The 24,939-nt window shown below is 51.8% G+C and overlaps 1 protein-coding gene across 3 annotated transcripts in view; it reads left to right on the top strand.

Annotated features, from left to right (window-relative positions):
• The window catches only part of GRK5 (G protein-coupled receptor kinase 5), a 249,992-nt gene that overhangs the window by 170,696 nt on the left and 54,357 nt on the right, over positions 1-24,939 (top strand). For all 3 annotated transcript variants that reach the window (XM_003825647.6, XM_034931601.3, XM_063607919.1), the window contains 2 exons: positions 3,695-3,807; positions 19,909-19,986. In XM_003825647.6, the coding sequence (XP_003825695.1) occupies positions 3,695-3,807; positions 19,909-19,986 (191 nt within the window). The remainder of the gene's footprint in view (positions 1-3,694; positions 3,808-19,908; positions 19,987-24,939) is intronic.

A 24,939-nucleotide genomic window follows, 5' to 3' on the forward strand; every position in this document is an offset into this window, starting at 1 on the left:
TCACCAACCCCAACAGACCACACTTGGGAGAAAGGTTGTGGGCAGGCCCCCTTCCAAGCTGGATTTCAACAACATTGCCAGCTTCTGTTGAAACAGATCCGAAAGGGTCCACTCCAAGCATGTATCGTAGAACTTCTCATGCTTCCAACTTCAATGTCATTGACTTTCCAGAAGCAACCTATACCTCGGGTTTGCTCTTGATACATCAAGAACTTTGATTTGCGCCTCCTCCTGTCACCTTGATCATTCCCAAATTCATATTCTTCCTTCTGTGGCCTCCTTATCCATTTCTATAGGAACTGTAAATGTTGCACTAGGGATGATTTTGTTTTTGTGTGTGTGCTTGCTCAGAAAACGGACCCGTTGATCTTGATTTGAGGTGAAGAAAGAAATCTAAAAAGATCATTACTGGTCCTTTTATTTCTCTCTAGGCTTCCAACGAGTAGTTTTTTTGCCTGGGATCCTCTCTACAGCTGGGAGAGGCTCGGAACTGAGGTGCTGACAGCTTGTGTTGGAATCGCATGGTGTTTACTGTGCTGCGAGTTTATAACGGCCTTGTTTCCATACTGACAGCAAATGCCATATGGAGAGAAAAAAAAAATCTGTCAAATGAACCCTTAAGGGATCACAATATGGCACATGAAATCTCAAAACTGCTTTTGGAAAAGGTGGGGGTAGAGGGGTACCTTGCTTAAATCACATAAGCAGCATGGTGCTCTCTCCCATAATTGAATAAAAATGGAATTTGACACAAGGTAATTTACTTTGGTTCTGTGTTTGTGCTGGGAAAAACTGATTGGGAAAGGATGCAAAGATTTGTTTTCCTCCCCTTGGGGGATTGTGTTGAGTGGGAGGCAACGGGAATGCAGGCTGTATCTGCAGGGCATTGTGCTAACAGGTGCAGGCTGCAGACCTGTCACAGGCCGCTGAGACCAGGTTCCCTACTGTGGCTGATGATCACACTCATCTAGCTTGACATTTTATTACTGTCATTTGAGATCTTGTCTGTTCACCCACACACACTCCTGCTGACCTCTCCAATCTGAGTCCAAGCTCCCTGCGGGCTGGGACCACATCCCTAGGTACCCCTCCCCGTCAGAACCTGGCACACACTGAGGCTAAATGCTTGTTGGAGTGGCTATTTGTGAACCATCTGTGCTGGGAGCGGTGGAGACTGCGCCCACGGCTGAAGGGCAGAGTTTAGGCTGCAGTCCAGGGCTAGCTGCAGCCACAAAACCATTTGAGAGTGGGCCAAGAGGGGACTTGGCAGGTTGCTCATCCATGCTGATCCAAATACTCACTCGGGAGAGAATGAAACGTTTTAGAGTGCCTTCTTCGACATACGCTACTTAGACCGGGCGAATTCCTCCAAAAAAAAACCTTGCCCTCAGGTAGGTTACCCATGAAAGAAGGGGGCCTGGCCGCGGCTCTTTCCGTTCCAGGAGGCAGACAGCGGAGTGCTGAGGCCGTGTCCCCGTGTGGTGAATAAATGCCCGGGAGGGCGGGCTGCCTTCAGGGCTCCTCTCTCCGCTCATCTCCGCCTGTGTGCGGGCTGCGCCTCCGTGGGCTCTCGCTGCGTGGGGGGAAGGCAGTCTCAGCAGCCCTCGGCTGACCAGTCATCCCCAAGAACCCTGCTGGCATCCCAGGGAACAGACAGTGTCTTTCCTGGAAGTTCTGGCAAAAGCCCTGGGAGGACTCCGGGGCCCGCGCGGATCACAGGCCCTGACCTGATTGGCTAGAACTGAGGCATGGCCACCCTTGAACCTGTCATTATGGCCAGAGAGGCCTCTGATTGGCTGTGACTAAGTGACGTGTCCATCCGTGACCGTAGCACTGTGGCCAGGAGACAGAGGCCTTTTGATTGGCTATGACTGAGTCACGTGCCTGTCTCCGTAGCATGGGAGGCGTCAGCTCCCCTTTTAGATTCGGAGGCTTGGGTTGAATTGGTGCAGACTGGGAGAAAGGAGGTTCCCTAAAGGAAAGGGAGATGGAACAGACCAAATTATCACATCCATAACGATGAGAAATGGGGTTTATTAATGTGCCAGCATCTGGTCTGAGTGGTTTCTATGTATTGTCTTATTCATTCTTCGGGACGGTCCTAGGAGTTAGGTCTGCTTACCGTCCGCAGTTTACAGACTAGACAACTGAGGGGCAGTGTCAAGCCTGTTGCCCCAGGTTACACAGGCAGTGAGCGATGGGCTGGGATTTAAACCAAGGCAGTTTAGCTCCGGAGCCCACACTGACACTCACAGCTACCACGAGATCCTCCCTCCCGGCAAGCCATAGCTTTACATCCTGTGGATAAGCATTTTGAGACTAAGAATCAAAGTATGCCAGCGCAGTGGTTGTGTTCATATCCCCTTGTTGCCTGGCGTATCTCAAGAGAAATCTTTTCTAGGGGGGATGGTATCTTAGCTCCTCTACACCAGGTAGACTATAGTCATCCCTTCCCTGCAAGTTGCTCTCCTTCCCAGGCTCTATCGCCCTCTTCCCTGTTTCCCACGAACTCATCCGACTGTGTCCCGTGCAGCTGCAACATCGATGGCCTAGTGTTCCGTGCTCCAGAGAGCCTGAGGCAGCATGTTTCAGTGGTTCCTTCGAGTATCTTCCTGGCCGGAGAGAACTTCTTGGAGAGGCTTTAGCATCACTGCAGGAAGAACCAAAAGGGAAAGGGCCCCCATCCCAACTCCAGCATCCCAACTTCTGGTTTTCAGAGGAGAACACAGAGGCCCAGAGAGGGCAAGTGAATTGCTTGAAGTAACACAGCAAATTGTTGGCTAACACCATGGTCTCTGGGCCTCTTGGTGGGAGTCTTGCAGTATTTCCTCTTCAGAACCCTCTTGGCTATTGAGTGGGTAAGCGCGGGTGACTTCCTGTCTCTGTGCCTTTAGTGCCTAACTGGAAAAGGCAGGGTTTTCATAATTTGAAGCATCCTAAGACTGGGCTTTTCTCCAGTTGGGCAAAAATGATTTTTAAAAACTGTATCCATTAGGATGCTTTGAATTAGAAGTAATTTCTAAAAATGTTCAAACTGCCCTAAACAAGGAGAATGTGTTGTCTCATAAATCAGCTTTTCAGATATGGTTTGAGCTACAGGCATGGTTTGATCCAGAGATTCATGACATCACCAGGGCACCAACTCTACTTCTTCTAATTTCCCAGCTCTCACCTCCTTGATGTGTCAGGCTCATCCTCATCGCGGCTTTTCTTGCAGTGTCAAGAACACTGCTGCAGCACCTGGCTTCACACCCACTCACCATGACCTCCAGAGGAAGAGAGCACCTCTGCTCCAGTGTTCCCAGGGAGTCTGCAGTCCACTCTGATTCGACTGGCTTACATTACAGGCCTGCCACCCTTATCCAGTCACTGTAATCAGAGAATGTGATGTGCTTAATGGCCACCAAGGAGATGGAATCACAGTCCCCAGAACTGCTGGCATGTCCATACAGAATCAGAGCATTGGACTGGGGGTGTGGGGTGGGGAGTAGAGGCTGGGTCATCACTGGTGCCTTCTTCTACACTGACGTCTCTCTGAGTCTGCGAAGACCATGAAATGAAGAAGGTGTTCTGAGAGTTTGCCAGTCACCTTCCACCATCCATCTAGGGCTCTGAGCCCAGGTGTGGGAATGACAGGAAGGCCCTGCCTGGCCTTCTCCTGGGTCTCATCACATTCTTCTTTTCTTGTCTCCAGACAGAGATTACTGCAGTTTATGTGACAAGCAGCCAATTGGGAGGCTGCTTTTCCGGCAGTTTTGTGAAACCAGGCCTGGGCTGGAGTGTTACATTCAGTTCCTGGACTCCGTGGTAAGTTCCTGCTCCTGAGGGATGGTCCTGTGGTCCTCTGTGATCAGTGATTGTTTTGGCTCAAAGGAAAAGATAGATCTCATGGGTTAGAAGAGTGAGGAATAAACTCACTGCTTACAAAACTCCCACTACAGACTTTGATTAGGAATGCAAAATTGTCTGAGGATCTAAACTCATGGGTGACCTTGGGTGGGCCCCCTCCCCTCTGGACCTTAGTTGCTGTTGCTATAAAGTGGAGCCCTATCAGCTCTTTGATTCTGGAAGCCTGGGTTATTATGGGAGGCAGTGCCTGGGGAAGTTAGGCCTAGCTCTTGGATCTCGAGGCCCCTTCCTCCAGCTGAGAACCCATTTTATAGAATTCCAAAGCTTTTGTCTGTTTGTACAATTGTTTATTGTCTGCTTCCCCATTAGAATGCAAGCTCCCTGAGGGCAGGACCCTGGGCTTCCTGTTCATACCTGCCTCACACAGTGCCCAGAATCTATGGGCACTCAATACATGTCAAATGAAGCACATGGCTGTCAAGCCGGTCTGACACCAATGGCTCCACTGGGCTCTGGCATGGGTGACATGCCTGACACCATGGAGTCTTCCTTCAGATGTGCTTGTTATTCGTTTGTTTAACAAATGCTGATTGATTGCATGGGCTTTTAAGACAGGTTGTGGGAATAGTCAGGAGTTCCTCTGCACCTGCCTGGGGAGCCTGGGCACCTCGGTTCAGCCAACTGCCCTTGGGTTTCTATCCGAGGAAGGAGGACAAGAGGGAAGGAAGAGGAGTGGAGAGCGGTCATGAAGGGTGTGAAGTCATCCAGGCCCCTCCCCTCCCCCCCAGGTGCAGGGGCCGAGAGGCTGCTGTTTCCTGAAGGGCCCTCATGCCACCATTGGCTGCAGCCATCCCGACCTCTATCTCAGTTTGGGGGACAACCCTTTAGGGTTTCGAGTCTCTGTATCTGCTTCAAGATCTCGATGTGCATCTCTAGACCCACAAACCAAATTGGCCACTGGACATCTCCCTGAAGTCAATAAGGCCCCCTTAAAGTCAGTAAGTCCCAAATGCACTCAGGACTTTCTCCCAGGACCCCAAAGCTACCAGCCCTGAGACATTACCTGTTCCAGTGACCAGCACCCTACAGTCACCCAAGCCTGAAATCTTTGCACTCTTTGATGCCTTCCCCTCCTCGTCCTTCCCCAACCTGATCAGGCTCATGTGCTTGGCTCCTTGACCCTGCCCAGGCCAGCTCCCTCCCCTCTGCAGGCTCTGCCTTGGGCTTCGGGCAGGCTCTTGGCGCCTCTTGTGTGAGTGATTACAGTAGTTTTCAATCTTAGCTGGGCATTAGAAACACCTGGGGAGCCTTAAAAACACACCAGAGCCTGAGCTGAAGCCCAGACCAATTAATTTGAATCTCTGGAGGTGGGGCCTAGTATTTTTATAACTTTTTATTATGGAAAATTTCAAGCTATAAAAAGTAAAAGTCAACAGAATATTGTAATGAACCCCCAGGCACCCTTCACCCCACCTTTATGAACCCACAATTATGAACTCATGGCCAATCTTCTTTCATCCATTCCTCCATCCTTTACTCTGTAACACTTTGTAGCAATTTTCACATATTTTCTCATCTGTGAACTTTTCATTATGTATCTCTGAATAAGAGCTCTTTAAAAAATAGTACTATCACAGCTTAAAAAATTATTTCCTATCATCAAATGTTAGTATTCAGATTTCCAGTGTTCTCGTACATTTTATGTGTATTTGTTTGAACTGGTCTGGCTAAGGTCCACACGTTGTGATCTGTTGATGTTTTCTTGACTCTAGGCTCCCCCATAACCATCCATCCCCCTTTGTAATACATTTGTTGTTCCTACAGAAGAGCTTCCCACAGTCTGAATTTTGTATTCTTATCCCTAAATGTCATTTAACAGGCTCCTCTATATTACTTTCTTTTTTTTTTGTTTTTGAGATAGAGTCTCGCTCTGTTGCCCAGGCTGGAGTACAGTGGTGCAATCTCAGCAGACTGCAAGCTCCGCCTCCCAGGTTCACACCATTCTCCTGCCTCAGCCTCCCGAGTAGCTGGGCCTACAGGCGCCCGCCACTACACCCGGCTAATTTTTTGTATTTTTAGTAGAGATGGGGTTTCACCATGTTAGCCAGGATGGTCTCGATCTCCTGACCTCGTGATCCACCCACCTCGGCCTCCCAAAGTGCTGGGACCACAGGCGTGAGCCACCGCGCCTGGCCTGGCTCCTTTATATTTCTTATACATTGCTAGTTGGATCTAGAAACTTGACCAAATTCGGTTTCCGTTTTTGCAGGGTGGAGTGGGATTTGACTTCCTCAGTGGTTTCATGTTCTTCCATCAGGGGACATATACCATCTGGTTGTCTTTCTTTTTGAAATGGTAGCAGCTATTGCTAGTCTGTACCTGAATCTGTTAATTAACAAGGGCTTGCAACATGGCAACATTCTAATTCTGCCATTCCTTCTTCATTTGCCAACAGAGGCACTTCCTTTTGATGACCATGTGGTGACCCAGTGGTAAAGTTCATAGAGGAAATGGTTGATTCTTTTCTCGCATTAATGTTTCTAAAATACCAAACTGGTTCACTACCATCCTCCAGTAGCAGTAACTATTTTTAACTTGTGGTTTTAAACGCGTTGTGTGTGTATTGTTGCACTGTAGTCATTATCCTGACTGATGCTCATCGTCTCATCAGTGGCTAGTGGGGACCTCTCCAGGTTGGCTTCTGAGTCCCTGGCTGGGCTCCAGCAGTTATCAGTAGTCTCCTTGCTGTCTGATGTGACGCAGGGTTCTGGGCTCATCTTGTACTAGATCCATTGTTTTTCAGAGGAGCTGTGATTCCTTTTACTGGGACATAGCAGTTGCAGGCCACAGTTTGGCACAAGGGTTATTACCACTAGGCCATCGATTCTAGCACCTATTGGCATTTTTCAAAGCCCCCAGGGGTTTAATGTGTATCCAGGGTTGGGAAGTAATGACATCTAGGATAAAGTCCAGGTTCTGAGGCTGACTTACCGGATCTTCCAGCATCAGCTCCTGCCCACCTTTTCACCGTTGGCCTTCCCGGAGTCTTTCTTCAGCTCTGTGTTCTGGCCCAACCACCCACTTCTGGCGTTTCTGACTTGCCAGGAGAGTTCAAGCCTCTTGGCCCTAGCTCCCTCAGGCCTCCCTGCCTGAAATCCTCCCCACAGTCCCATTTGCCTGGCAAATGCCTACTTGTCCTTCTGTCCCCTATTCTCAGAGGCCCTCCCGATCTCCCTCTTCCTCTCTCTCCTGCTGTGCCCCTCTGCTGTGGGTGCTTGCTTCTCACATGCACCTGAGCCACACTGCTGCCCCGTGCTGGCAGAGGTGCATGATGCAGAGTGCAGCCTCCAGAGATAGGATGCCAAGACAAAATGGCTCTGCCACCATCTGTTGGTGAGACCATGGGCAGGTGTTTAACCCCTCGTGTACTTCGTGTCTTCATCTGTAAGTGGGGATATAGCTGTATCTGATGATGGGAGAGGTGTTAGCTGGAGACTACATGAGTTCCTACTGCTCAGAACCATGTCTGGAATAGCACTGAGGCTCAGTGAACCTAGCCATTGAGGGGTCTGTGTGCCTGTTCCTCCACTAGCCAGAGCCTCTTGGTGGCACAGACGTGGCCCATGGTCTGTGAATCCTCAGCCCACAGTGCCACACCTAACAGCTGAGTGATGCTCAGATTGGGCCCAGTGGAGGTTGGTGGCTTGCCTAGAGTCAAAGAGCATGTGAGGGGCAGAGGTAGGCCCAGAACTCAGGTCTCCTGGCTCCCAGTCCAGGCTCCTTCCTCTGCATCATGCTGCCTCTGAGACCATGAGCATCATAAGCCAATGACATGGAATGTTTGAAGGTGAGAACTGGGATGGAAAAAGAACTGGAGCAGGTTAAAGGAGGTTGGGAGTTTGGATATGGGGAGGCTGGTTGTATCATGAAGTAGGATGGTCAGCATTGGAGTCTTTGAAAAGGCGACATTTGACTGAGGACCAGGAAGTCGTTGGAGGAGTTAGCCAAGTGAATATGTGGTGAAAGGGTGTTACAGGCAGGGAACAGCCAGCACAAAGGCCTGAAGGCACGAGTGTCCGCAGTTGGAGGGGAGGGAGGAGGGGCAGAGGGGGTAGGAGAGGAGCTGATCATGTAAAACTTTGTGCCATCAGAGAACTTTGACTTTGGGTGAAATGGGGGAGCCACTGGAGGGTTTTTAGCAGAGCAGTGGCATGGTCTGACTTGGGGTTTTATTTTATTTTATTTTATTTATGAGACAGGGTCTCACTCTGTCATCCAGGCTGGAGTGCAGGGGTGGGTTCGTAGCTCATTGCAGCCTCAACCTCCTGGACTCAAGTGATCCTCCTGCCTTGGCCTCCCAAGTAGCTGCAAATACAGGTGTGCACCACCATGCCCATCTGTGACTTAGGTTTTTCAAGAATCCCTCTGGCTTCCATGTTGGGAGCAGGCTTTGAGGGGCTGAGGTGGGAGCAGGGAGATCTGCTAGGAGGCTGTTGCAGCAGTCCAGTTGAGAGCAGCTGGTGGCTCAAGCCAGCTTAGTAGCCCCTGGCAGTGGTGAGAAGTGGTTGGATTTGAGACTTGTGTGGAAGGTGTATTCTCTGATGGATTGGGGATGAGAGAAGAGTTAAGGAAGACTTCAAAGTTTTGATCTGAACAAATGGAAAGATGGAGTAAGGATAAGGCTATGGGAGGGTCACCTTGTGGGGAAAATCAAGAGCTCCGTTTTAGGCACACACGCCTTGGGATGTCTACCAGATCCTTCAGTGGTGAAGCTCCAGGGGAGATGGGTATTCAAGTCAGGCTTCATGAGAAAGATCTGGGCTGGAAATGGAAAATTGGGAGTTGTCAACTTTTTTTTTTTTTAATTTTTATTTTTGAGAGTCTTACTCGGTCACCCAGGCTAGAGTGCAGTGGTGTGATCTCAGCTCACTGCAACCTCTGCCTCCCGAGCTCAGGTGATCCTCCTGCCTCAGCCTCCCAAGTAGCTGGGACTACAGGTACATGCCACCACGCCCAGCTAATTTTTGTATTCTTTGTAGAGACAGAGTTTTGCCATGTTGCCATGGCTGGTCTCAAACTCCTGGGCTCAAGTGATCTGCCTGCTTTGGCCTCCCAAAGTGGTGGGATTACAGGCATGAGCCTCCATGCCCAGCCTTGGAGTTGTCAACATATATATAGCTGGTGTTTAGAGAGCCCTGGGCTGGAGGAGCTCACCAAGGAAACAAATCCACGTGGATGGAGAAGCGTGAGGACAAAAGATGCCCCGGACCAAGGGCTGCTCCCCATCTGGAAAAGAGGAGGCAGCAGCAGCTTTGGGAGCCATCTAGAGAGTTGATGAGGCAGAGCAGAGTGAGGCTAAGCCTAGGAGTCGGTGGAATTTTCCAGCCACGTGTTTTGTTAGACACTTACAGTCAGTTTGAAAAGGGGGAAAAAAAATCCAATGGATGCCCATTTTCATTCTGGTCGTGCCATCGTTCCCTCTCTCTGGGCCTGTACCAAGAGCTGTTTTTTGGAAAGGAAATGTGAGTCTGGCTCCTGTGTCAGCACGTCAAATGCTCTTCACATCTACCCTAATGAAGCTGCCACTCACGAGGGGCTGACTCGCTCCCTTCTGCGTTTTCATCTGCATCCCTGGGAATTAGCGAGACTTTTTCATCGCCCATCTTGACGTCAAATGACCAGCCTCTGGAACACCTCTTTTACGCACGGAGACTTTATTGAGTTTTCCAGGGCTGGCGTAACTTCTCGTCTAAAATCCGTTTTTTCTTCCATCCTGACTGGAACCCAGAGGAGGGAGGAGGTGGCGGGGTCCTTGGTGTTGCAGTAGCGCCCCGGGTGCTGCCTGACTCGGCCAGCGCCATCCACGCCATTCCCATCTCTCTGTTGAATTTCTACCAAGTGGAGCTTTTAAAAATAACCTGTCCTCGTTGGACTCTGATGTAGTCCCTGGGAAAGGCTCCTCTCCTGCACAGTATTTTTTTTTTTTAAATTTGAGACAGAGTCTCACTGTGTTGCCCAGGCTGGAGTGCAGTGGTGCGATCTCAGCTCACTACAGCCTCCGCCTCTTGGGTTCAAGTGATCCTCCTGCCTCAGCCTCCTGAGTAGCAGGGATTACAGGTGCACACCACCACACCCAGCTAATTTTGTATTTTTAATAGAGATGGGGTTTCGCCATGTTGGCTGGTCTGGTCCTGAATTCCTGACCTCAAGTGATCCGCCTGCCTCAGCCTCTCAAAGTGCTGGGATTACAGACGTGAGCCACCGTGCCCGGCCTTCTGTGCAGTCTTAATGTCCACATTTCTCAAGTCAAGTGGAAGGCTGCAACTGTTTTTTAAAGACGGCCCAGGTGATTTTCTGGGCAGCAGAACTGTTTGCGCGTCATTTACTAGACTGCAGGGGGAGTTTGGCCTTTGGTGTTGGTTATCAAGGGTCTTCCAGGAACCTGAGAAAGACTTTTCTCCTGCCACTGCCACCTGTCCTCTCAGCAAGAAATGGAGTCAGTGACCTAAGCCATGACTAGGTCTGGTCTCTAAAGGGCAAAGAGTTTGCCCAGCTGGTCAGGGGATTGAAGAGGGTCTAGGCTAGTGTCAGCCCCCACAGGGCAAAGAGTCTGTGGCATCTTGGAGACTGATGGACTTCTCTCTAACCTGTTCCCTGGGAGCCTTGACCACATGCTGGCTCATTTGAAACCATCTTATCTCCACACTTGGGTGAGACTTAATGGGTTCAGGTCTCTTCTCTTTGGGATTGAGGGATGTTTGGCAGATATGGAACCAGATTCACCCAGGGCATATTTATGGGGTGGCTCCTGTGTGCCAGGCTCTGTTCTAGCAGTTGGGAGAACACAATGAACAGAAGAACTAAGTTCCTGCCCTTGTGCAGCTTGCTTTCTGGTTAAATGAAAGATTAAAAAAATAAAGAAGATTTTTTTTTTTCTAAGAGGTGGAGTCTCACTCTATTGCCCAGGCTGGAGTGCGGTGGTATGATTATAGCTTACCATAGCCTCAAACTCTTAGGCCCAAAGCGAATCCTCCCACCTCAGCCTCCTGAATAGCTGGGACTACAGGCGCAGGCCACCATGCCTGGCTAATTAAATTTTTTTTTTTTAGAGATGGGGTCTCTCTGTATTGCCCAGGCTGGTCTTGAACTTCTGGCCTCAAGTGATCCTTCCACCTTGGCTTCCCAAAGTGGAATCATGCTGGATTACAGGCATGAGGCACTGTACCTGGCCAAGGAAAATTTTGAAGTGAATTAAGCAACACCAGCTACAAGTTAAAATAATTGTTCAGTATTAGCTTTGGGTTTTTTGTTGTTGTTCTTTTTTGAGACAGAGTCTCACTCTTTTGCCCAGGCTGCAGTACAGTGGTGTGACCTCAGCTCACTGTAACCTCCACCTCCTGGGTTCAAGTGATTCTCGTGCCTCAGCCACCCTAGTAGCTGGGATTACAGGCGTGCGCCACTATGCCCAGCTAATTTTTGTATTTTTGGTAGAGATAGTGTTTCACCAGGTTGGCCAGGCTGGTCTCGAGCTCCTGACCTCAAGTGATCTGCCTGTCTTGGCTTCCCAAAGTGCTGGGATTACAGGCATGAGCCACTGAGGCCCACACAGTATTAGTTCACCTCAAAATATAGTGGCTTGAAACAACAGTCAACCTTTATTAGGTGATGGTTTTGTGGGTCAGGAATTTGGGCATGGCTTCGCGATGTGCTGTTGGCTCAAGGTCTCTCATGAGGTGAGATATTAAGAAGTTGGCTGGGCTGCAGTCATCTGAAGGCTTGACCATAGCTGGAGGATCTGCATCCACAGTTATTCACATGCCTGGCAGGTTGGTGCTGGCTGTTGGCAGGAGGGAGCCTCTCCATGGGATTGCTTGAGTGTCCTCACAACATGGCTGGCTTTCTCCAGAGCAAGCAATCCAAGAGAGCATGGTAGGAGCTGCAGTGCCCTCTATGACCTAGCCTTAGAGCATCCACACCATTTCCCTAATATCATACTGGTGGCACTGGTTAGCCCTGTTTCATATGGAAAGAGACTTTCCTAGAGCATGAATAATGAGGCAAGGATTATTGAAGGCCACCTTGGAGGCAGGCGACTACAAATATGAGGTTACAACAAATGAAATCTCATATAGGAAATGCTAAGAGGCATTCCTATCTGCTAAGTAGCCTAGACTCTAGGTGATGACATAAAATTAGTGGGCTATCACCTGGCTTTAGATGTGCCTGACCATTTGAAATTTTATTGTGAAATGATCCACTCTGCCTCACTGGGGGCTGAGTATTCTGCTTCTCTTGTTTATGAGAATCCAGTATTTGTCTTTGTCTTTCTCTCACTGGTGTGATCCCCCAAAATGGGAAGAGTGGAGGGTGCTTATAGTTTTTCAGGTGCACATAGAGACAGTCAGAACATCTAGGAAGCCAGACCCCGGGAGCAGGGCTGTCTTGAAAAAGTGCCACTTCTAAAATGGGTTTATATAGTGCACATCTGTGGGATCATCCAGTCTCCTGGGTGCCCCACCCGCATTCCCAAATAACATGGCTGTCCTAGAAGCTGCCATGTTCTTAATGATGTCACCCCCAAGCTGCAGTTGACTGGAGCAGGAGGGGGTCTGTGAGCCAAGGCAGGCCAACGAGTCCTTTCCCTGGAATTGATGGCCTCAAGGGGAAGTTCTTCCCTGCTAGAGAAAGCTTAACATAAAAACCCTGGGAACTGTGGACTGCCATGTTTCCTACACTGGAACAAGCCAGTCAGCACCCAGAGATCATGAGCAACACACACACACACACACACACACACACACACACACACACACACCCAACACACAGATGATGGGGGCTACAGAAGTGCTTGTGTCCCTGGTCTCTGGGCACTTGGCCCAGCTGCTTTTCTGATTTCCCCACAATTTGGTTGTTCAGCTCATCCTCAGATTCCAGGAGCCAGGAGCTTACAGTTTTGTTGAACTAGGTTAGGCTGGGATTGTTTTCACTTAGAACAAAAAGAGTAATGGGGAAAGTTAAAGACCTTTCCTGGTAGCCTTTAGATCCTTGGTTGGATGCAGAGACAGAGAAACAATTCTGAGAGGGAAGGAGGAAAAGCAGCTGGTGGGGGTGAGGATGGGTGGAGCTCTTAGGAGAAAAGTGACGGGGCAGACAGGAAGCAGGATGGCACAGCCCCTCTGTATTAGTCCGTTTTCAGGCCGCTTATAAAGACATACCCAAGACTGGGCAGTTTACAAAAGAAAGAGGTTTAACGGACTCACAGTTCCATGTGGCTGGGGATGCCTCACAGTCATGATGGAAGGTGAAAGGCACGTCTCACATGGTGGGAGACAAGAGAAGAGAGCGTGTGCAGCAGAACTGCCCTTTATAAAACCATCAGATCGGGCCAGGTGCAGTGGCTCAGCCTGTAATCCTGTAATCCCAGCACTTTGGGAGGCCAAGATGGGCAGATCATTTGAGGTTAGGAGTTCGGGACCAGCCTGGCCAATATGGTGAAACCCCATCTCTACTAAAAATACAAAAATTAGCTGGGCATGGTGGTGTGCGCCTGTAGTCCCAGCTACTTGGGAGGCTGAGACAGGAGAATCACTTGAACCCAGGAGGCAGAAGTTGCAGTGAGCCGAGATTGCACCACTGCATTCCAGCCTGGGCAACAGAGTGAGACTCCATCTCAAAATCTCAAAAAACAAACAAAATATCAGATCTCGTGAGACTTATTCACTATCCCGAGAACAGTACCAGAAAGACCCACCCTCATGATTCAATTACCTCCCACCACCGGGTCCTTCCCACAACACATGAGAATTGTGAGAGATACAATTCATGATGAGATTTGGGTGGGGACACAGCCAAACCATGTCACCCTCTGCCACCGGGGTGCTTATCACTTCCCCTGAGATGGGCGAGCCTGTCCCCTCCCCCTGAGAGAGGCGAGCCTGTCCCCTCCACCACATGGAGAGATGCAGCCCCCCTTCCCTCCTGCCTTCTCTTCAGTGTTTGACTCTGGCCAGGCCACGATTCACAAGCTGGTGGCTGTGGTACCTCAGGAAATCTGGAGTCGCTCCTACCACTTTCATTCTCCACCCAATGTGGACAGGAGTCCGTTCTTCCCTCCCTTCTCAGGTTCCATCCCATCTATTGCCCTAAGTTGGGCCAGTGAATCCCTCTTGACTGAGGCCTGAGAGGGCCACTCAGATGGGAGCCGGAGCCAGAGACTAGAGAACACTTTGCCCAGGCGGGCACAAGCTCTGGGGTTGACCAGGTCTGTCTGACCCTGGGGCCCCTGGGGGACACCCCCTTCATGCACTGCTCGCCATTCTCACTGGGGAGCAGAAAGGAAGCAAGGCCAGTGCCCACCCATCTGAAGCACCGTGCAGGGCATCAGCCAGGTCCTGGCAGAAAACAGATGGCCGGCCCGATGTGTGAATGGAGGAATTTAATGAGGGCCTATTTACAAAGCGTGGGAGGGAAATCAGTAGCTGCTGACGCAACACCCCTGAGCCTCCACCACCCTGCAACCTGCAGGGCCAAGGGAAGGGACTGACGTGGGATCGTGGGAGAAGACTGCCCACAGGAGTCGGGTCTGGAGAAGAGGGTCCAGGAGCCTGCGGTGCCCAGGCGGGGACGGAGCCAGCAGAAAACCACCCCACCACTCCACCCCCACAGCAGGGTGGGAGAGGGCTGGAGGGGCTCTGGAGGGGCGGCCCACGTGGTCAGCACACACGAGAAGCTGGGGCCGTCGGGGTGGATCCAGGTGTTTCTCCAGCGGGGTGCATGGTGAGCATTGTGCTGACCAGGCGTGTCACTTGTCCCTGCCTCAAGGACTCTGGAAAAGCTGACCACATCAATAATTACAGAAGCTGGAGGTGGCAAGACCTCACGGCATCTCTGACTTCATCTTCCTGTTAGGGCAGAAGAAGGTCTCCTGGGAGAAGGAGGTGACATCTAAGGTTAGTCTAAGGCCAGGAGGAATTCAGCCCAGACTGCCCTTTCTAAACCTAGGGCCGACTTCTTTGAAAACGTGGCAGGTTCTTAAAAGCATCTGAAGGAAATGTGTCTTCATAGCCAGGACATATTTTTCCTGGCAGATTCTGAGATTGATGATGCAATTAGGGCAGGCCAAGAGAATGAAGTATTAGGGCTATAAACTAAGATGCACATAGATGTTTCCACTCTTTGGAAGGCACAGATGTAGAAATAATTCTTTGTTCCTTAAGCTCAATGTAATAGTCTGCATTTTGTGTTAGAGCAGCATCTCCCCGCAAAGGCCACCCCTGTGTTTGGCATAAATCACAATGCAGGGAGAAGGCTCATTCAGTGGTGTCTTCCCTGTTGGCACCTGGCACGTATCTGGATTATGGATTGTCATGGGTGCTCCCTGGCACCGTGGCTGTTAGACCTGAGCTCTGGGCAGGGAGAGCTCCGGGCTGGAGTGCAATGGCACAATCTCAGCTTACTGCAACCTCCGCCTCCCGAGTTCAATCGATTCTCCTGCCTCAGCCTCCCAAGTAGCTGGGATTACAGGCACCTGCCACCATGCTTGGCTAATTTTTTGTATTTTTAGTAGAGACGGGGTTTCACTATGTTGGGCAGGCTGGTCTCGAACTCCTGACGTCAGGTGATCCGCCCGCCTCGGCCTCCCAAAGTGCTGGGATTACAGGTGTGAACCACCGCCCCTGGCTAAGAGAGCTTTAAATGATCAGAACAGCAGAGGTGCCTGTGTTTCGGGGAGGGGACAAGGCCCATCTCTCTCTCTCTGGTTGGAAGGGACTCTCTTGCAGATGGAGGTCACGAGGGCACTCTTTGCATACAGTTTACCTTTCTTTTCATTGAAATCATTGTCTGGCTGCTATTTCCCGAGCTACATCTAATTGTAAAATTCTGGGTTGTTGGCACAAACTCTTACTTGCTGCTTACGTTTGCTGGTTAGGCTGGTTTAAGCTTTCTCCCACCACCTGGGCAAGGGTGTCCTCAGAGCAGTGGTTTCCAGGGTGGCCCCAGCCATGTGGAGTGTGATCTGCCTTGAGCTCGGCCCATCCAGGGGAGCCACCATGGTACCTTTCCTCTGTAGGTGGCCTCTCAGGGCTCCCCTCAGGGGGTCACTGTGGAGACATGGCCTGTCACTAGGTGTCTTAATCAGTGCGAAAAGCCCAGCTGGAGGCCTTCTATCCGTTTTCCGCCTCCCAACACAAATGCTCTTCAAGTGGTGGCCTGGCACGGACTCTTCAGAGAAAGGCCTTTTGATCCCGGCGGGGGAGGCCTGTCCCCGCGTGCTCCCGCTGCCGCCCTGTGGACCTGCGTGCCCATCCACCGGCGGGGCCTCTGCCGGGAGGCAGGTGACCTGAAAGGGATGTTATTTTTTTAACGTGGGTTTTAGTACCCACAGCAAGAGTATTTTTAGCTGGTTATTGAGGCTGATTAGTGAGCCCCAGGCCTCCATTTGGTTAAATAGAGCCACCTTCACAGATGTATTTTCGTACAGTGCAAATCTAGTGTTCTGGATGGTATAGAGTTACCCCAAATGATGGCCGGCCATTTGCCCAGGGCCTGGGTCCTGCAGAGCAGTCTAGCTACATTCCCATGGTGCTGGACCCACTGCAGGCTGTCCAGGGGCAGCAGGACCCTGGGTGCTTCTCATTCTGGATAACAGCAGGCAGCTGGCTCTAGAGTGCTCAGCCCCTTTGGAGACGCCACTGCTGCCCCGGTCGCTTGCTAGCTGTGCTGTGTTGGAACCTCTTAGACCCTTAGTCTCCTCATCTGCAAATCGGGACTAATAATACCTACCATGTAGATATAATAATAATCATACCCTGCCATGTAGGGTGAGCCTGGAATCAGCACTCCATATGGGGTGCGTGTCTGTGTGTGGGTGTCTGTATGTGTGTGTGTAGGGGTGCGGGTGTGATTGTGTGGATGGGTATCTGTGGGTGTGTGATGTTTGTGTGCGGGTGTCTGTGTGTGGGTGCGTGCGGGTATCTGTGTGTGTCTGGGTCTGGGGGGGTGCGGGTGTGTTTGTGTGGATGAGTATCTGTGGGTGTGTGGTTGTGTGTGGGTGTCTGTGTGTGGGTGTGTGTGGGTGTGTGTGTGTGTGGGTCTGTGGGGGGGGTGTGTGTGTGGGTGGGTATCTGTGGGTATGTGTGTCTGTGGGTTTGTGTGTGTGTGTGGGTGTGGGTGTCTGTGTATGGGGGTGTGTATCTGTGTGTGGGTACGTGTGGGTGTGGGTGTGTGGGTGTCTGTGTGGGTGTATCTGTGTGTGTGGGCACGTGTGTGTGTGGGTGTGTGAGAGTATCCGTGTATCTATGTGTGGGTACGTGTGTGTGTGTGTGTGGGTGTCTGCGTGTGTCGGTGTATCTGTGTGTGGGTGGCTGTGTGTATCCATGTGTCTGTGTGTGGGTACGTGGGTGTGTGGGTGTGTGTGGGTATCTGTGTGTCTGTGTTTGTGTGTGTCTGTGGGTGTGTGTGTGTGGGGTGTGTGTTTGGGTGGGTATGTGTGTCTGTGGGGGTGTGTGTCTGTGTGTGGGTGTGGGTGTCTGTATAGGGGTGTGTATCTGGGCACGTGTGTGTGGGTGTGAGTATCCGTGTGTCTTGTATGTGGGTGTGTGGGTGTCTGTGTGTGTGGGTGTGTGTGAGTATCCGTGTGTCTGTGTGTGGCTACGTGTATGTGTGGATGTGTGGGTGTCTCTGTGTGTGGATGTGTGTATCTGTGTGTCTCTGTGTGGGCACATGTGTGTGGGTGTGTATTTGTGTGTCTGTGTGTGGGCGTGTGTGTGGGTGTGTGTCTGTGTGGGCACGTGTCTGTGGGTGTGTCTGTGTGTCTGTGTGTGGGCATGTGGGTGCATGGGTGTGTGTGGGTGTCTGTGTGTGTGGGTGTGTGTATCTGTGTGTGTGGGCATGTGTGTGGGGGTGTGTGGGTGCGTGTATGGGTGTGTGTATCTGCGTGTCTGTGGGCACGTGTATGGGTGTCTGTGTGTGTGTGTGTATCTGCGTGTCTGTGGGCACGTGTGTGTGGGTGTGTGTATCTGTGTGTGGGGGCACGTGTATGTTTGGGTGTGTGGGTGTCTGTGTGTGGGTGTGTATCTGTATGTCTGTGTGTGGGCACGTGTATGTTTGGGTGTGTGGGTGTCTGTGTATGTGGGTGTGTGTATCTGTGTGTCTGTGGGCATGTGTGTGTGGATGTGTGGGTGTGTGTATCTGTGTGTCTGTGGGCACGTGTGTGTGCACACATGTGCACTCAGGTTTAGGGGAGCGACAGGGGGCACAGAGGAAGAAAATAACAGGAAAAAGTCAAGAAGAAAGAGCCACCTTAAAGCATCTCAGGAATTCATCTCTCGAGTCAAATCATCAAGAAGTCCCCAGTCCCACAAGGCTCATCTTGATGTGGAAGAGGAGTTGACCTCTGGGGAGAGGCTCTGCCCACGCGGCACAGTGGGAATCCAGAGGCCAGCGCGCCAGTCCGGCAGCTGTGACCTTGGACCTTGGGCAAGTCCCTGACTTCTCTGAGCCTCTGTGTCCAGCCCTATAAAATGAGGGGTGGGATTCCTTACAGAACCACTGCCCTATCTCCCTGTGATCTAAATGATTGTAGTGTTTATGTTTCTTCATGGGAGAAAATCGTTGGATCTTGGCTCTCCATTAGAAGAGAGAGGGCAAGACAAGGACACTTGCTCACTGTGGTTGGAAATGAGCCTGGCTGCCTCTGTGGTCACTGTGAGTGCCGCCTGCCTGCTCCCTTTGGCTGGCCTGGGAGGAATCAGACCCTAGACACTGAGGTGTGAAGTTTCCCTGAGGGCCGGCTGGGCATCTGACTGCATGGTGGGACGCCTGGGGAGGAGTTCGGGTCCGTCTGTGCTGGTGTCATTTCCTGCCTCTTTTGAAATAGCTGTACTTTTGGACAGAGGCTGACAAATCCTTGGGTGGTGGATTTTGAAATGGTTATAAACAATTTGCAATTAGCTCTTTTGTCTAAATGAGAAAGGGCCGCTTACTCAGGCTTTTTATTGACTCGAGGCCCTTTATCCATGTGGCGAGTGCGTCAGATGTGAGCGAAGGAGCCCCTCTGGGATTCAGGGAAATTAAAAAGTCTGTTTTTTGGAGACCTCCCATCTTTAGAGCTTGGGCCCCCTGGCTTGGCTAGTTATCAGAGTCCTAAATTCTGTGGTGTGGTTGAGGAGAAGCCCTGCGCTTGGAGGTTCGAGTCCCAGCCCTGCCACCTCCCGATGCACAACCCTATGCAAGTCCCTTCCCACCGCCGGCCCTCGGGATCTCCACCTACAGACGAGGGGGTGGGATGGCAGCCCCTGTTCTCCTGCGTCACTGCTCTGGCTCTTTCGAGGTTCAGATAAGAACATCTTTAAAAACCTGTGTATGTTCACTTTGTAAACTGAAAAGCTGGAAAAGACCAGGCATCCACATTATTGTTTATCCTTGCAAGGTGTAATCATCACAATGGCGGTAACTATAGCAACTGTTTATTATTATTTATGATGGGCCAGGCTCCAGGCCAAGAGCTTGATCGCTTCCGTCTGTATAATCACTGTATACCTAGGTGCTGGTACCATCTGCGTTTTATAGAAGGGTTAAGCAAATTGTCTAAGATCACACAGCTTACAAGGTCTGAGTGACCTAAGGCAGCTTCTCGGCGGCCTTCCAGTCTGGTGGGCTGTTATTTTTCCGGTAGTTTCCTTTGATTCATCTAAGTCAGTGGTCTTCAACCCCGGCTGCCCAGGTGCCAGCCCTCATGGCCCACTGGAAAGCCTGGTTTCATGGGTCTAGGGTGGGGCCCAGCATCAGTGTTTGCTCAGGGCTCCCTGCTGATTCTGATGTGCAGTCTGCATGGAGCACCGCCATCCTGAGACCCAGCATCTGTGAGAGAGGGCAAAGTAGTTTGGACTAAACATCGGGGCTCCGTGGCCAGGTCTTCTCCCCCGGTTTCCTGACCTGCAGGAGAAGGGGATTGGTCAGGTGGCCTCTAGGGGGTTTCCTCCAGGGGCTGTGAGGTTCTGTAACTATAAGAAGCTCATGAGCAAACCTGTTATTGTTCTTTTTCTCCTTCTGTTTTAGGCAGAATATGAAGTTACTCCAGATGAAAAACTGGGAGAGAAAGGGAAGGAAATTATGACCAAGTACCTCACCCCAAAGGTAAGGAGTCTTCCAAACCCCACAGCAGGTGGCACAGGAGGCCTTATCCAAAAATAGGAGCCCCTAAGTCTGTGCCAGGCCACGTGGGGAGCTGTTAAGTGCTGGGCTGGTGGCTGTTGTTGACCTCCTGAGATCACAGTTCCCATCCTCCCCCAGAGAGTGCCCAAGCCTGGCAGGGCCAAGATGGGGATGGTCTAGGCCAGGACTGGAGTAGGGGCGGGATGCCTGCTTCTTGGGGCCCAGCCCCTTCAAGGGTCACCATGCTGCTGTGTGCCCACACCCAACCATTTGTGGTAGGGCAGATGGAGGCCTGGCCAAGTTCAGGAGAAGTGCCCAGAAGGAAGGGCTTAGCAGGGCAGTTCTGAGAGGTCAGCGTGGAGGGGAAGTGTTGGGGGTTGACTGGGAGGGAAAGGGGGTGCCCAACGACATCAAAGAATGAAGAGAATTCTGAAACATATTCTGGAGTATTCTGAAGGGTTAGGGGCCACCCCGACCCCACCTCGGGACCACCCACTGGATAGTTGAAGCATCGGGGTACCATTGTCCTCAGGGTCCAGCAGCCTCGGTTCTCCAAGATCTGCTTCCTCTTGACTCACCTTCACAGAAGTGTGTTCTCAACCCATTTAGTGTTCTAGTGTCAGTGGTTCTGCCCACTTGGTCAAGCCACATTCCCTCCCTGGGCCTCTGTTTCCCTTTCTTAAAAGTGGCCTTCCTGTCAGACTCACCTCCCGGAGGTATTGAGAGCCTGAGATGGGACCTGTGTGGGAATAGCTTTGCGTGTGTCCCATCCCCCAGGGCCAGTGGTGGCTTCACCCTGCTCAGGACCCTGTGGGCCAACCAGCTCCCCGGAAGGGTATACCTCCTGGTGCCCATCCCAGGCTGCCAGTGGACTGAGGTCACCACAGCCTGTGGAAGGTCTTGGCCATCAGTCCCCCCAACCTCCTGCACCTCTTGCACCAAATGTAGCCCTCGTTCTTCTCCAGCATCAGCAGTTGGCGGTGGCCATTGCCCTTGCAGGGTGAGACCAACCTCACGCCCAGAAGCGTTGCCCTTTGTCATGCCCCACTCTGGACAGCCTGCTGGACGGCATCCCTAATGCGCACACAGTCGCCATCACCTTGTTGCCTCCCCTTGCTGTTTCTCTGCGCATCCATCATAATCCATGCACTTCTCTTTCTGTGAACTGCAAACACCCCCAGCCCTTTTGCACTTTTCAGAAATGACAGAATTTATGTTTATAAAACACTTCTAGGCATAGAATAGGGCTAGTTTGCTCTGGACAAGGTGTGACCCTGGGTAGGCACAGCTGCCCCCACCTTGGGGGCCTTGCTATGCTCCAGATATGGGCCTGTTGCTATCTGTGAGGTTCTCAGGTGGACACAGTCGAGGAGACGTTCTCAGCAGGGTCCCTGTTCACCCAGTCGCAGCCGATGTCGTATTGATGGGGCTCTGGCTAGATACATTTTTGATCTCCTGGCCACCACTCAAGACAGTGTGGACACTCTGGGCATAAACACATGCCCTGAGCTTAGAGGGGTGCATGCGCCCTAGAGGGCATAATGATGACAGCTCCCTGGCTGGGCTCCTATGGTGTGCCACGTGCCTCCGAGACGTCTCTGATGATTCGCGTATCCACGAGAGATTGCCCTGTTTACAGACAGGCCACTGAGGCCACAGAGCTGAATAGCGTGAGAGGCCACTCCGCTGAAGGGGTCTTCAGCTACCCTCTGCAGAGGCATCTTCCCACGGTGGCTCAGCTTGGCCCAGTCCAGCGCTTCATCTGTGCCCCCATAGGGCTACCCAGTCACATGTGTCCCCCCCAAACAATGGCAACTAGAATGTATTGAGGACCCCTTGTGTCAGGCACCACTGTCTATAGTCCTTGCTGTCACTGTGGGATGCAGATTATATTGGTTCCATCTTACCGATAAGGAAGGAGAGGCTCAGGGGAGCTGTCACATCCCAAGTCACACAACTAGTGAGTGGCGGAGCTAGAATTTGAACCCAAGTCTGGGTGATTCTAGAGCCCTGCGTGTTTCCCCTGGGTGTAGTCTCCTCACCCCGCTTCACTGTCCTGCCACTGTCTGCGGCCTGGCTCTGATCTGCAGTGAGGGCGGAGTGCTCCCTTTGCCTGACCTTGCTGTCTGGATAGGCTCTTGTGGCTTAGCCAAGAACAGGGTACAGGCAGGCACTGGGGCAGCCACTGAGGGCTGCCACCGGGTTGCCCCGTGGCCAACCTTGTCCAGAAGCCCCTGCTGGCGGCCCCTGACCTGAGCTCTCCAGACCTCCCTAGCTCTGCTCAGCCTTGCCTCCATCTCCTGGAGGGATGGGGCCCAGACACCCCCATCAGCTCAGACGGTTTTACAAGTGCCTCAGAGCCTGCCAGCATTTTTCCCCTTAAGTTCTCCTCAATTTAAAAAATTTAAGCCACACCATATGTTACGGCCAGGGAGGCCTCCAGGGGAGGTGGTTGATCCATGCCTTGGGTCAGCTGTTTTCCTACAATAAACTTTGCACTGCTTTCCCAGTTCTTCCCATAACAGCTTGTTCTGGAGCCTCATTTACCTCTCACGTGCCCCAGTGCCCCAGATGCAGCGAAGCAAGGTGCTGGCTGAGGAGCTGAGCGAGTGACTGAGGCCCCAGCACTGGCTCAGAAGACTTTGACCAACTGCAAAGCCACTGTCTCCAAGCCCAGATTGTCCTTGCCTTGGGACCCCTCTTCAGTATGTAGCTTGTGTGTCTCAGCTCTGAGCAGTGCTTCCCAAAAGGTAGACCATAGGAGAGTGGCCAGTGGAGAAGCTCTGTGAAAAAGAACCCTCAGTGGTCAATTACACGTGGGCAGCACTGTAATACCATGTCTCCCCCGGTAGATTCACTCAGCATGTGAGCATATTCAAGGCTCTGAGAAGTCCTGCAAGAAAGAAACCTCTTTAACTGTTACCAAAGCATTTCTCAAAGTTATTGACCATAATTTTTTTTCAATTTTCCATTCTGCTGAGCACACTTTGGGCTACAGAACACATCCAAGAGCCTCACGCCCACACCTCCTTCTGCTCCAGCATCCTTTCCTGGGACCTCTCCTGTGGCTTCACACTGGGCTGTGGCCACACTATTTCCTAGGCTCACCTGGATGTCCATACCTTGTGGCCTTTGTTCAGGCTGTGCCCCAGAAGGCCCTTTATGAAGGCGCTGTCCCCTACTCTGTCTTTCTCGCTTCTGTATCCCTGCATGTATTGAGGACGCTTGTGTCAGGCACCACTCTCTGCAGTCATCTCCAACATCCCCAGCTGCACAGAGCCTCTTCTGCCTCTCGTCAGAGTCCATTGCCCTCACCTGGGTGGTCTCTGAGCACACTGTTCCATTGTTGTGATTCTGTGCCCCATGATGGGGATTCTGAGGAGCCCACCTTCAGAGTAGGGCCAAGACATAAGCAGATTAACCAAATGCCCCACGATGGGAGCAGTGGTGGAGCTGTGCTCAGGGAAGTGTGGGGTCAGGTGAGCTAGAGGACGCTTCCAGGAGGTGATGCTGCTGAATCAGATCTTAAAGGATGTGGAGGAGGAAGCTGGACACAAAAGAAGGGGAAGGAGGAGCGGCCTTCATGGGTGCAGTGCAGTGGGCATTTGGGGCTATCTGGAGATACTTGTAATTGGCAGAATTGTGGGGGAGGGAAGTGCTCCTAGCATCTGATGCGTAGAGGCCATGGATGCCGTTGAACATTCTAGAGTGCACATGGCAGCTTCCTACCCAGAGTTACCTGGGGGCAAAATGTCAATAGGGCTGAGGTTGAGAAACCTTGGCACAGAGGTAGGAAAGCGCACAGGATGGGCAGTGCTGTGGGGGTGGGAATGGGGAGGGGGCCCCTCTGAGCTGTAGGCCCTGGGAAACCATGTTGAGGTGGCAGCAATGTGGAGTTGCCAGTGCTTCGAGTGCCACTTGTATTTTAGGACGATCTCCCTGACCACATGGAGGAGTAATAAGGGGGATGAGGAAGGACTGGAGGCAAGAGGCCATCTGGGGAGCAGCCCCAGGTCCCCAAGCTGGGCCAGCAGCCTTGGGGATGGGGAGGAACAAAGGGCCTTGCGAAACGGCAGAAGGAGGATGCCCTTGGGCTTTTGTCTTGAGTCTCTGGGCGTATGGGGGTGTCCCCAGGAAAGACAGAGCACAGGATGAGGGCCGTGGGAAGGTCCACCTGCTCTCGGCAGAGGCAGGGGAATTCACTTTGGATGGAGACAGTGGCATCTGCTCTCTGTGTCCCCGCCCCAGCATGACGCTGGACACATGGTTCTCGATCAATGTGAGTTGGTTGGAATGAAACACTGAGGGGAGCTCTGGAAGCTGCCCTCCGTGGGCCCATCAGCTCTCCTGTCTCATGTCTCTGGGGAGCCACGCTTGGCGAGCTCACATCCTGAGGTGTCTGCCATCTTAAAATTGCTGGAAGCCAGGATAGAAAGCCCCTGCCTAAGCAATGCCTATGCCTTGAGCTCCGTTCTCCCTCACCACGGAGGACGCCCTACAAACCCGTGCCTGAAGTTTTTATCTCAAGAGGCAAACCCCACTCCGTAGACCCTGCCTCGAATCCTGCATCAGTCGCCCATACACGGCCAGCTTTGCTTTGGGGGTGTTACAGGGCAACAGCCAAGGGTGGGCTTGGAAGGGGTTGAAAGCTGTTGGAGAGCTCACAGAAGGGCAGCAGAGTGCTGAGAAGGAGGTGAGCTTTAGAGTCAGGTAGACCTGGGTTCAAAGCCAGATGTCACCTCTTTGGGCTGCATGGGTTTGGGAAAGTTGCTTAACCTCTCAGTGCCTCAGTTTCCTCATCTGTCAAGGGTGTGGGCCATGATGAGGATCATAAATAAAAGCAGCAAGTACTGAGCATGGTAGCTGGGGCATCTTAAGTGCCCAGCAGCAGTGCTTGTCATCTGCCTTTCCCCACCTTCTCCGTGCCTTCAAAGT

Source organism: Pan paniscus, chromosome 8, assembly GCF_029289425.2.
Source record: "Pan paniscus chromosome 8, NHGRI_mPanPan1-v2.0_pri, whole genome shotgun sequence".
In the NCBI taxonomy this organism is placed as follows: domain Eukaryota; kingdom Metazoa; phylum Chordata; class Mammalia; order Primates; family Hominidae; genus Pan; species Pan paniscus.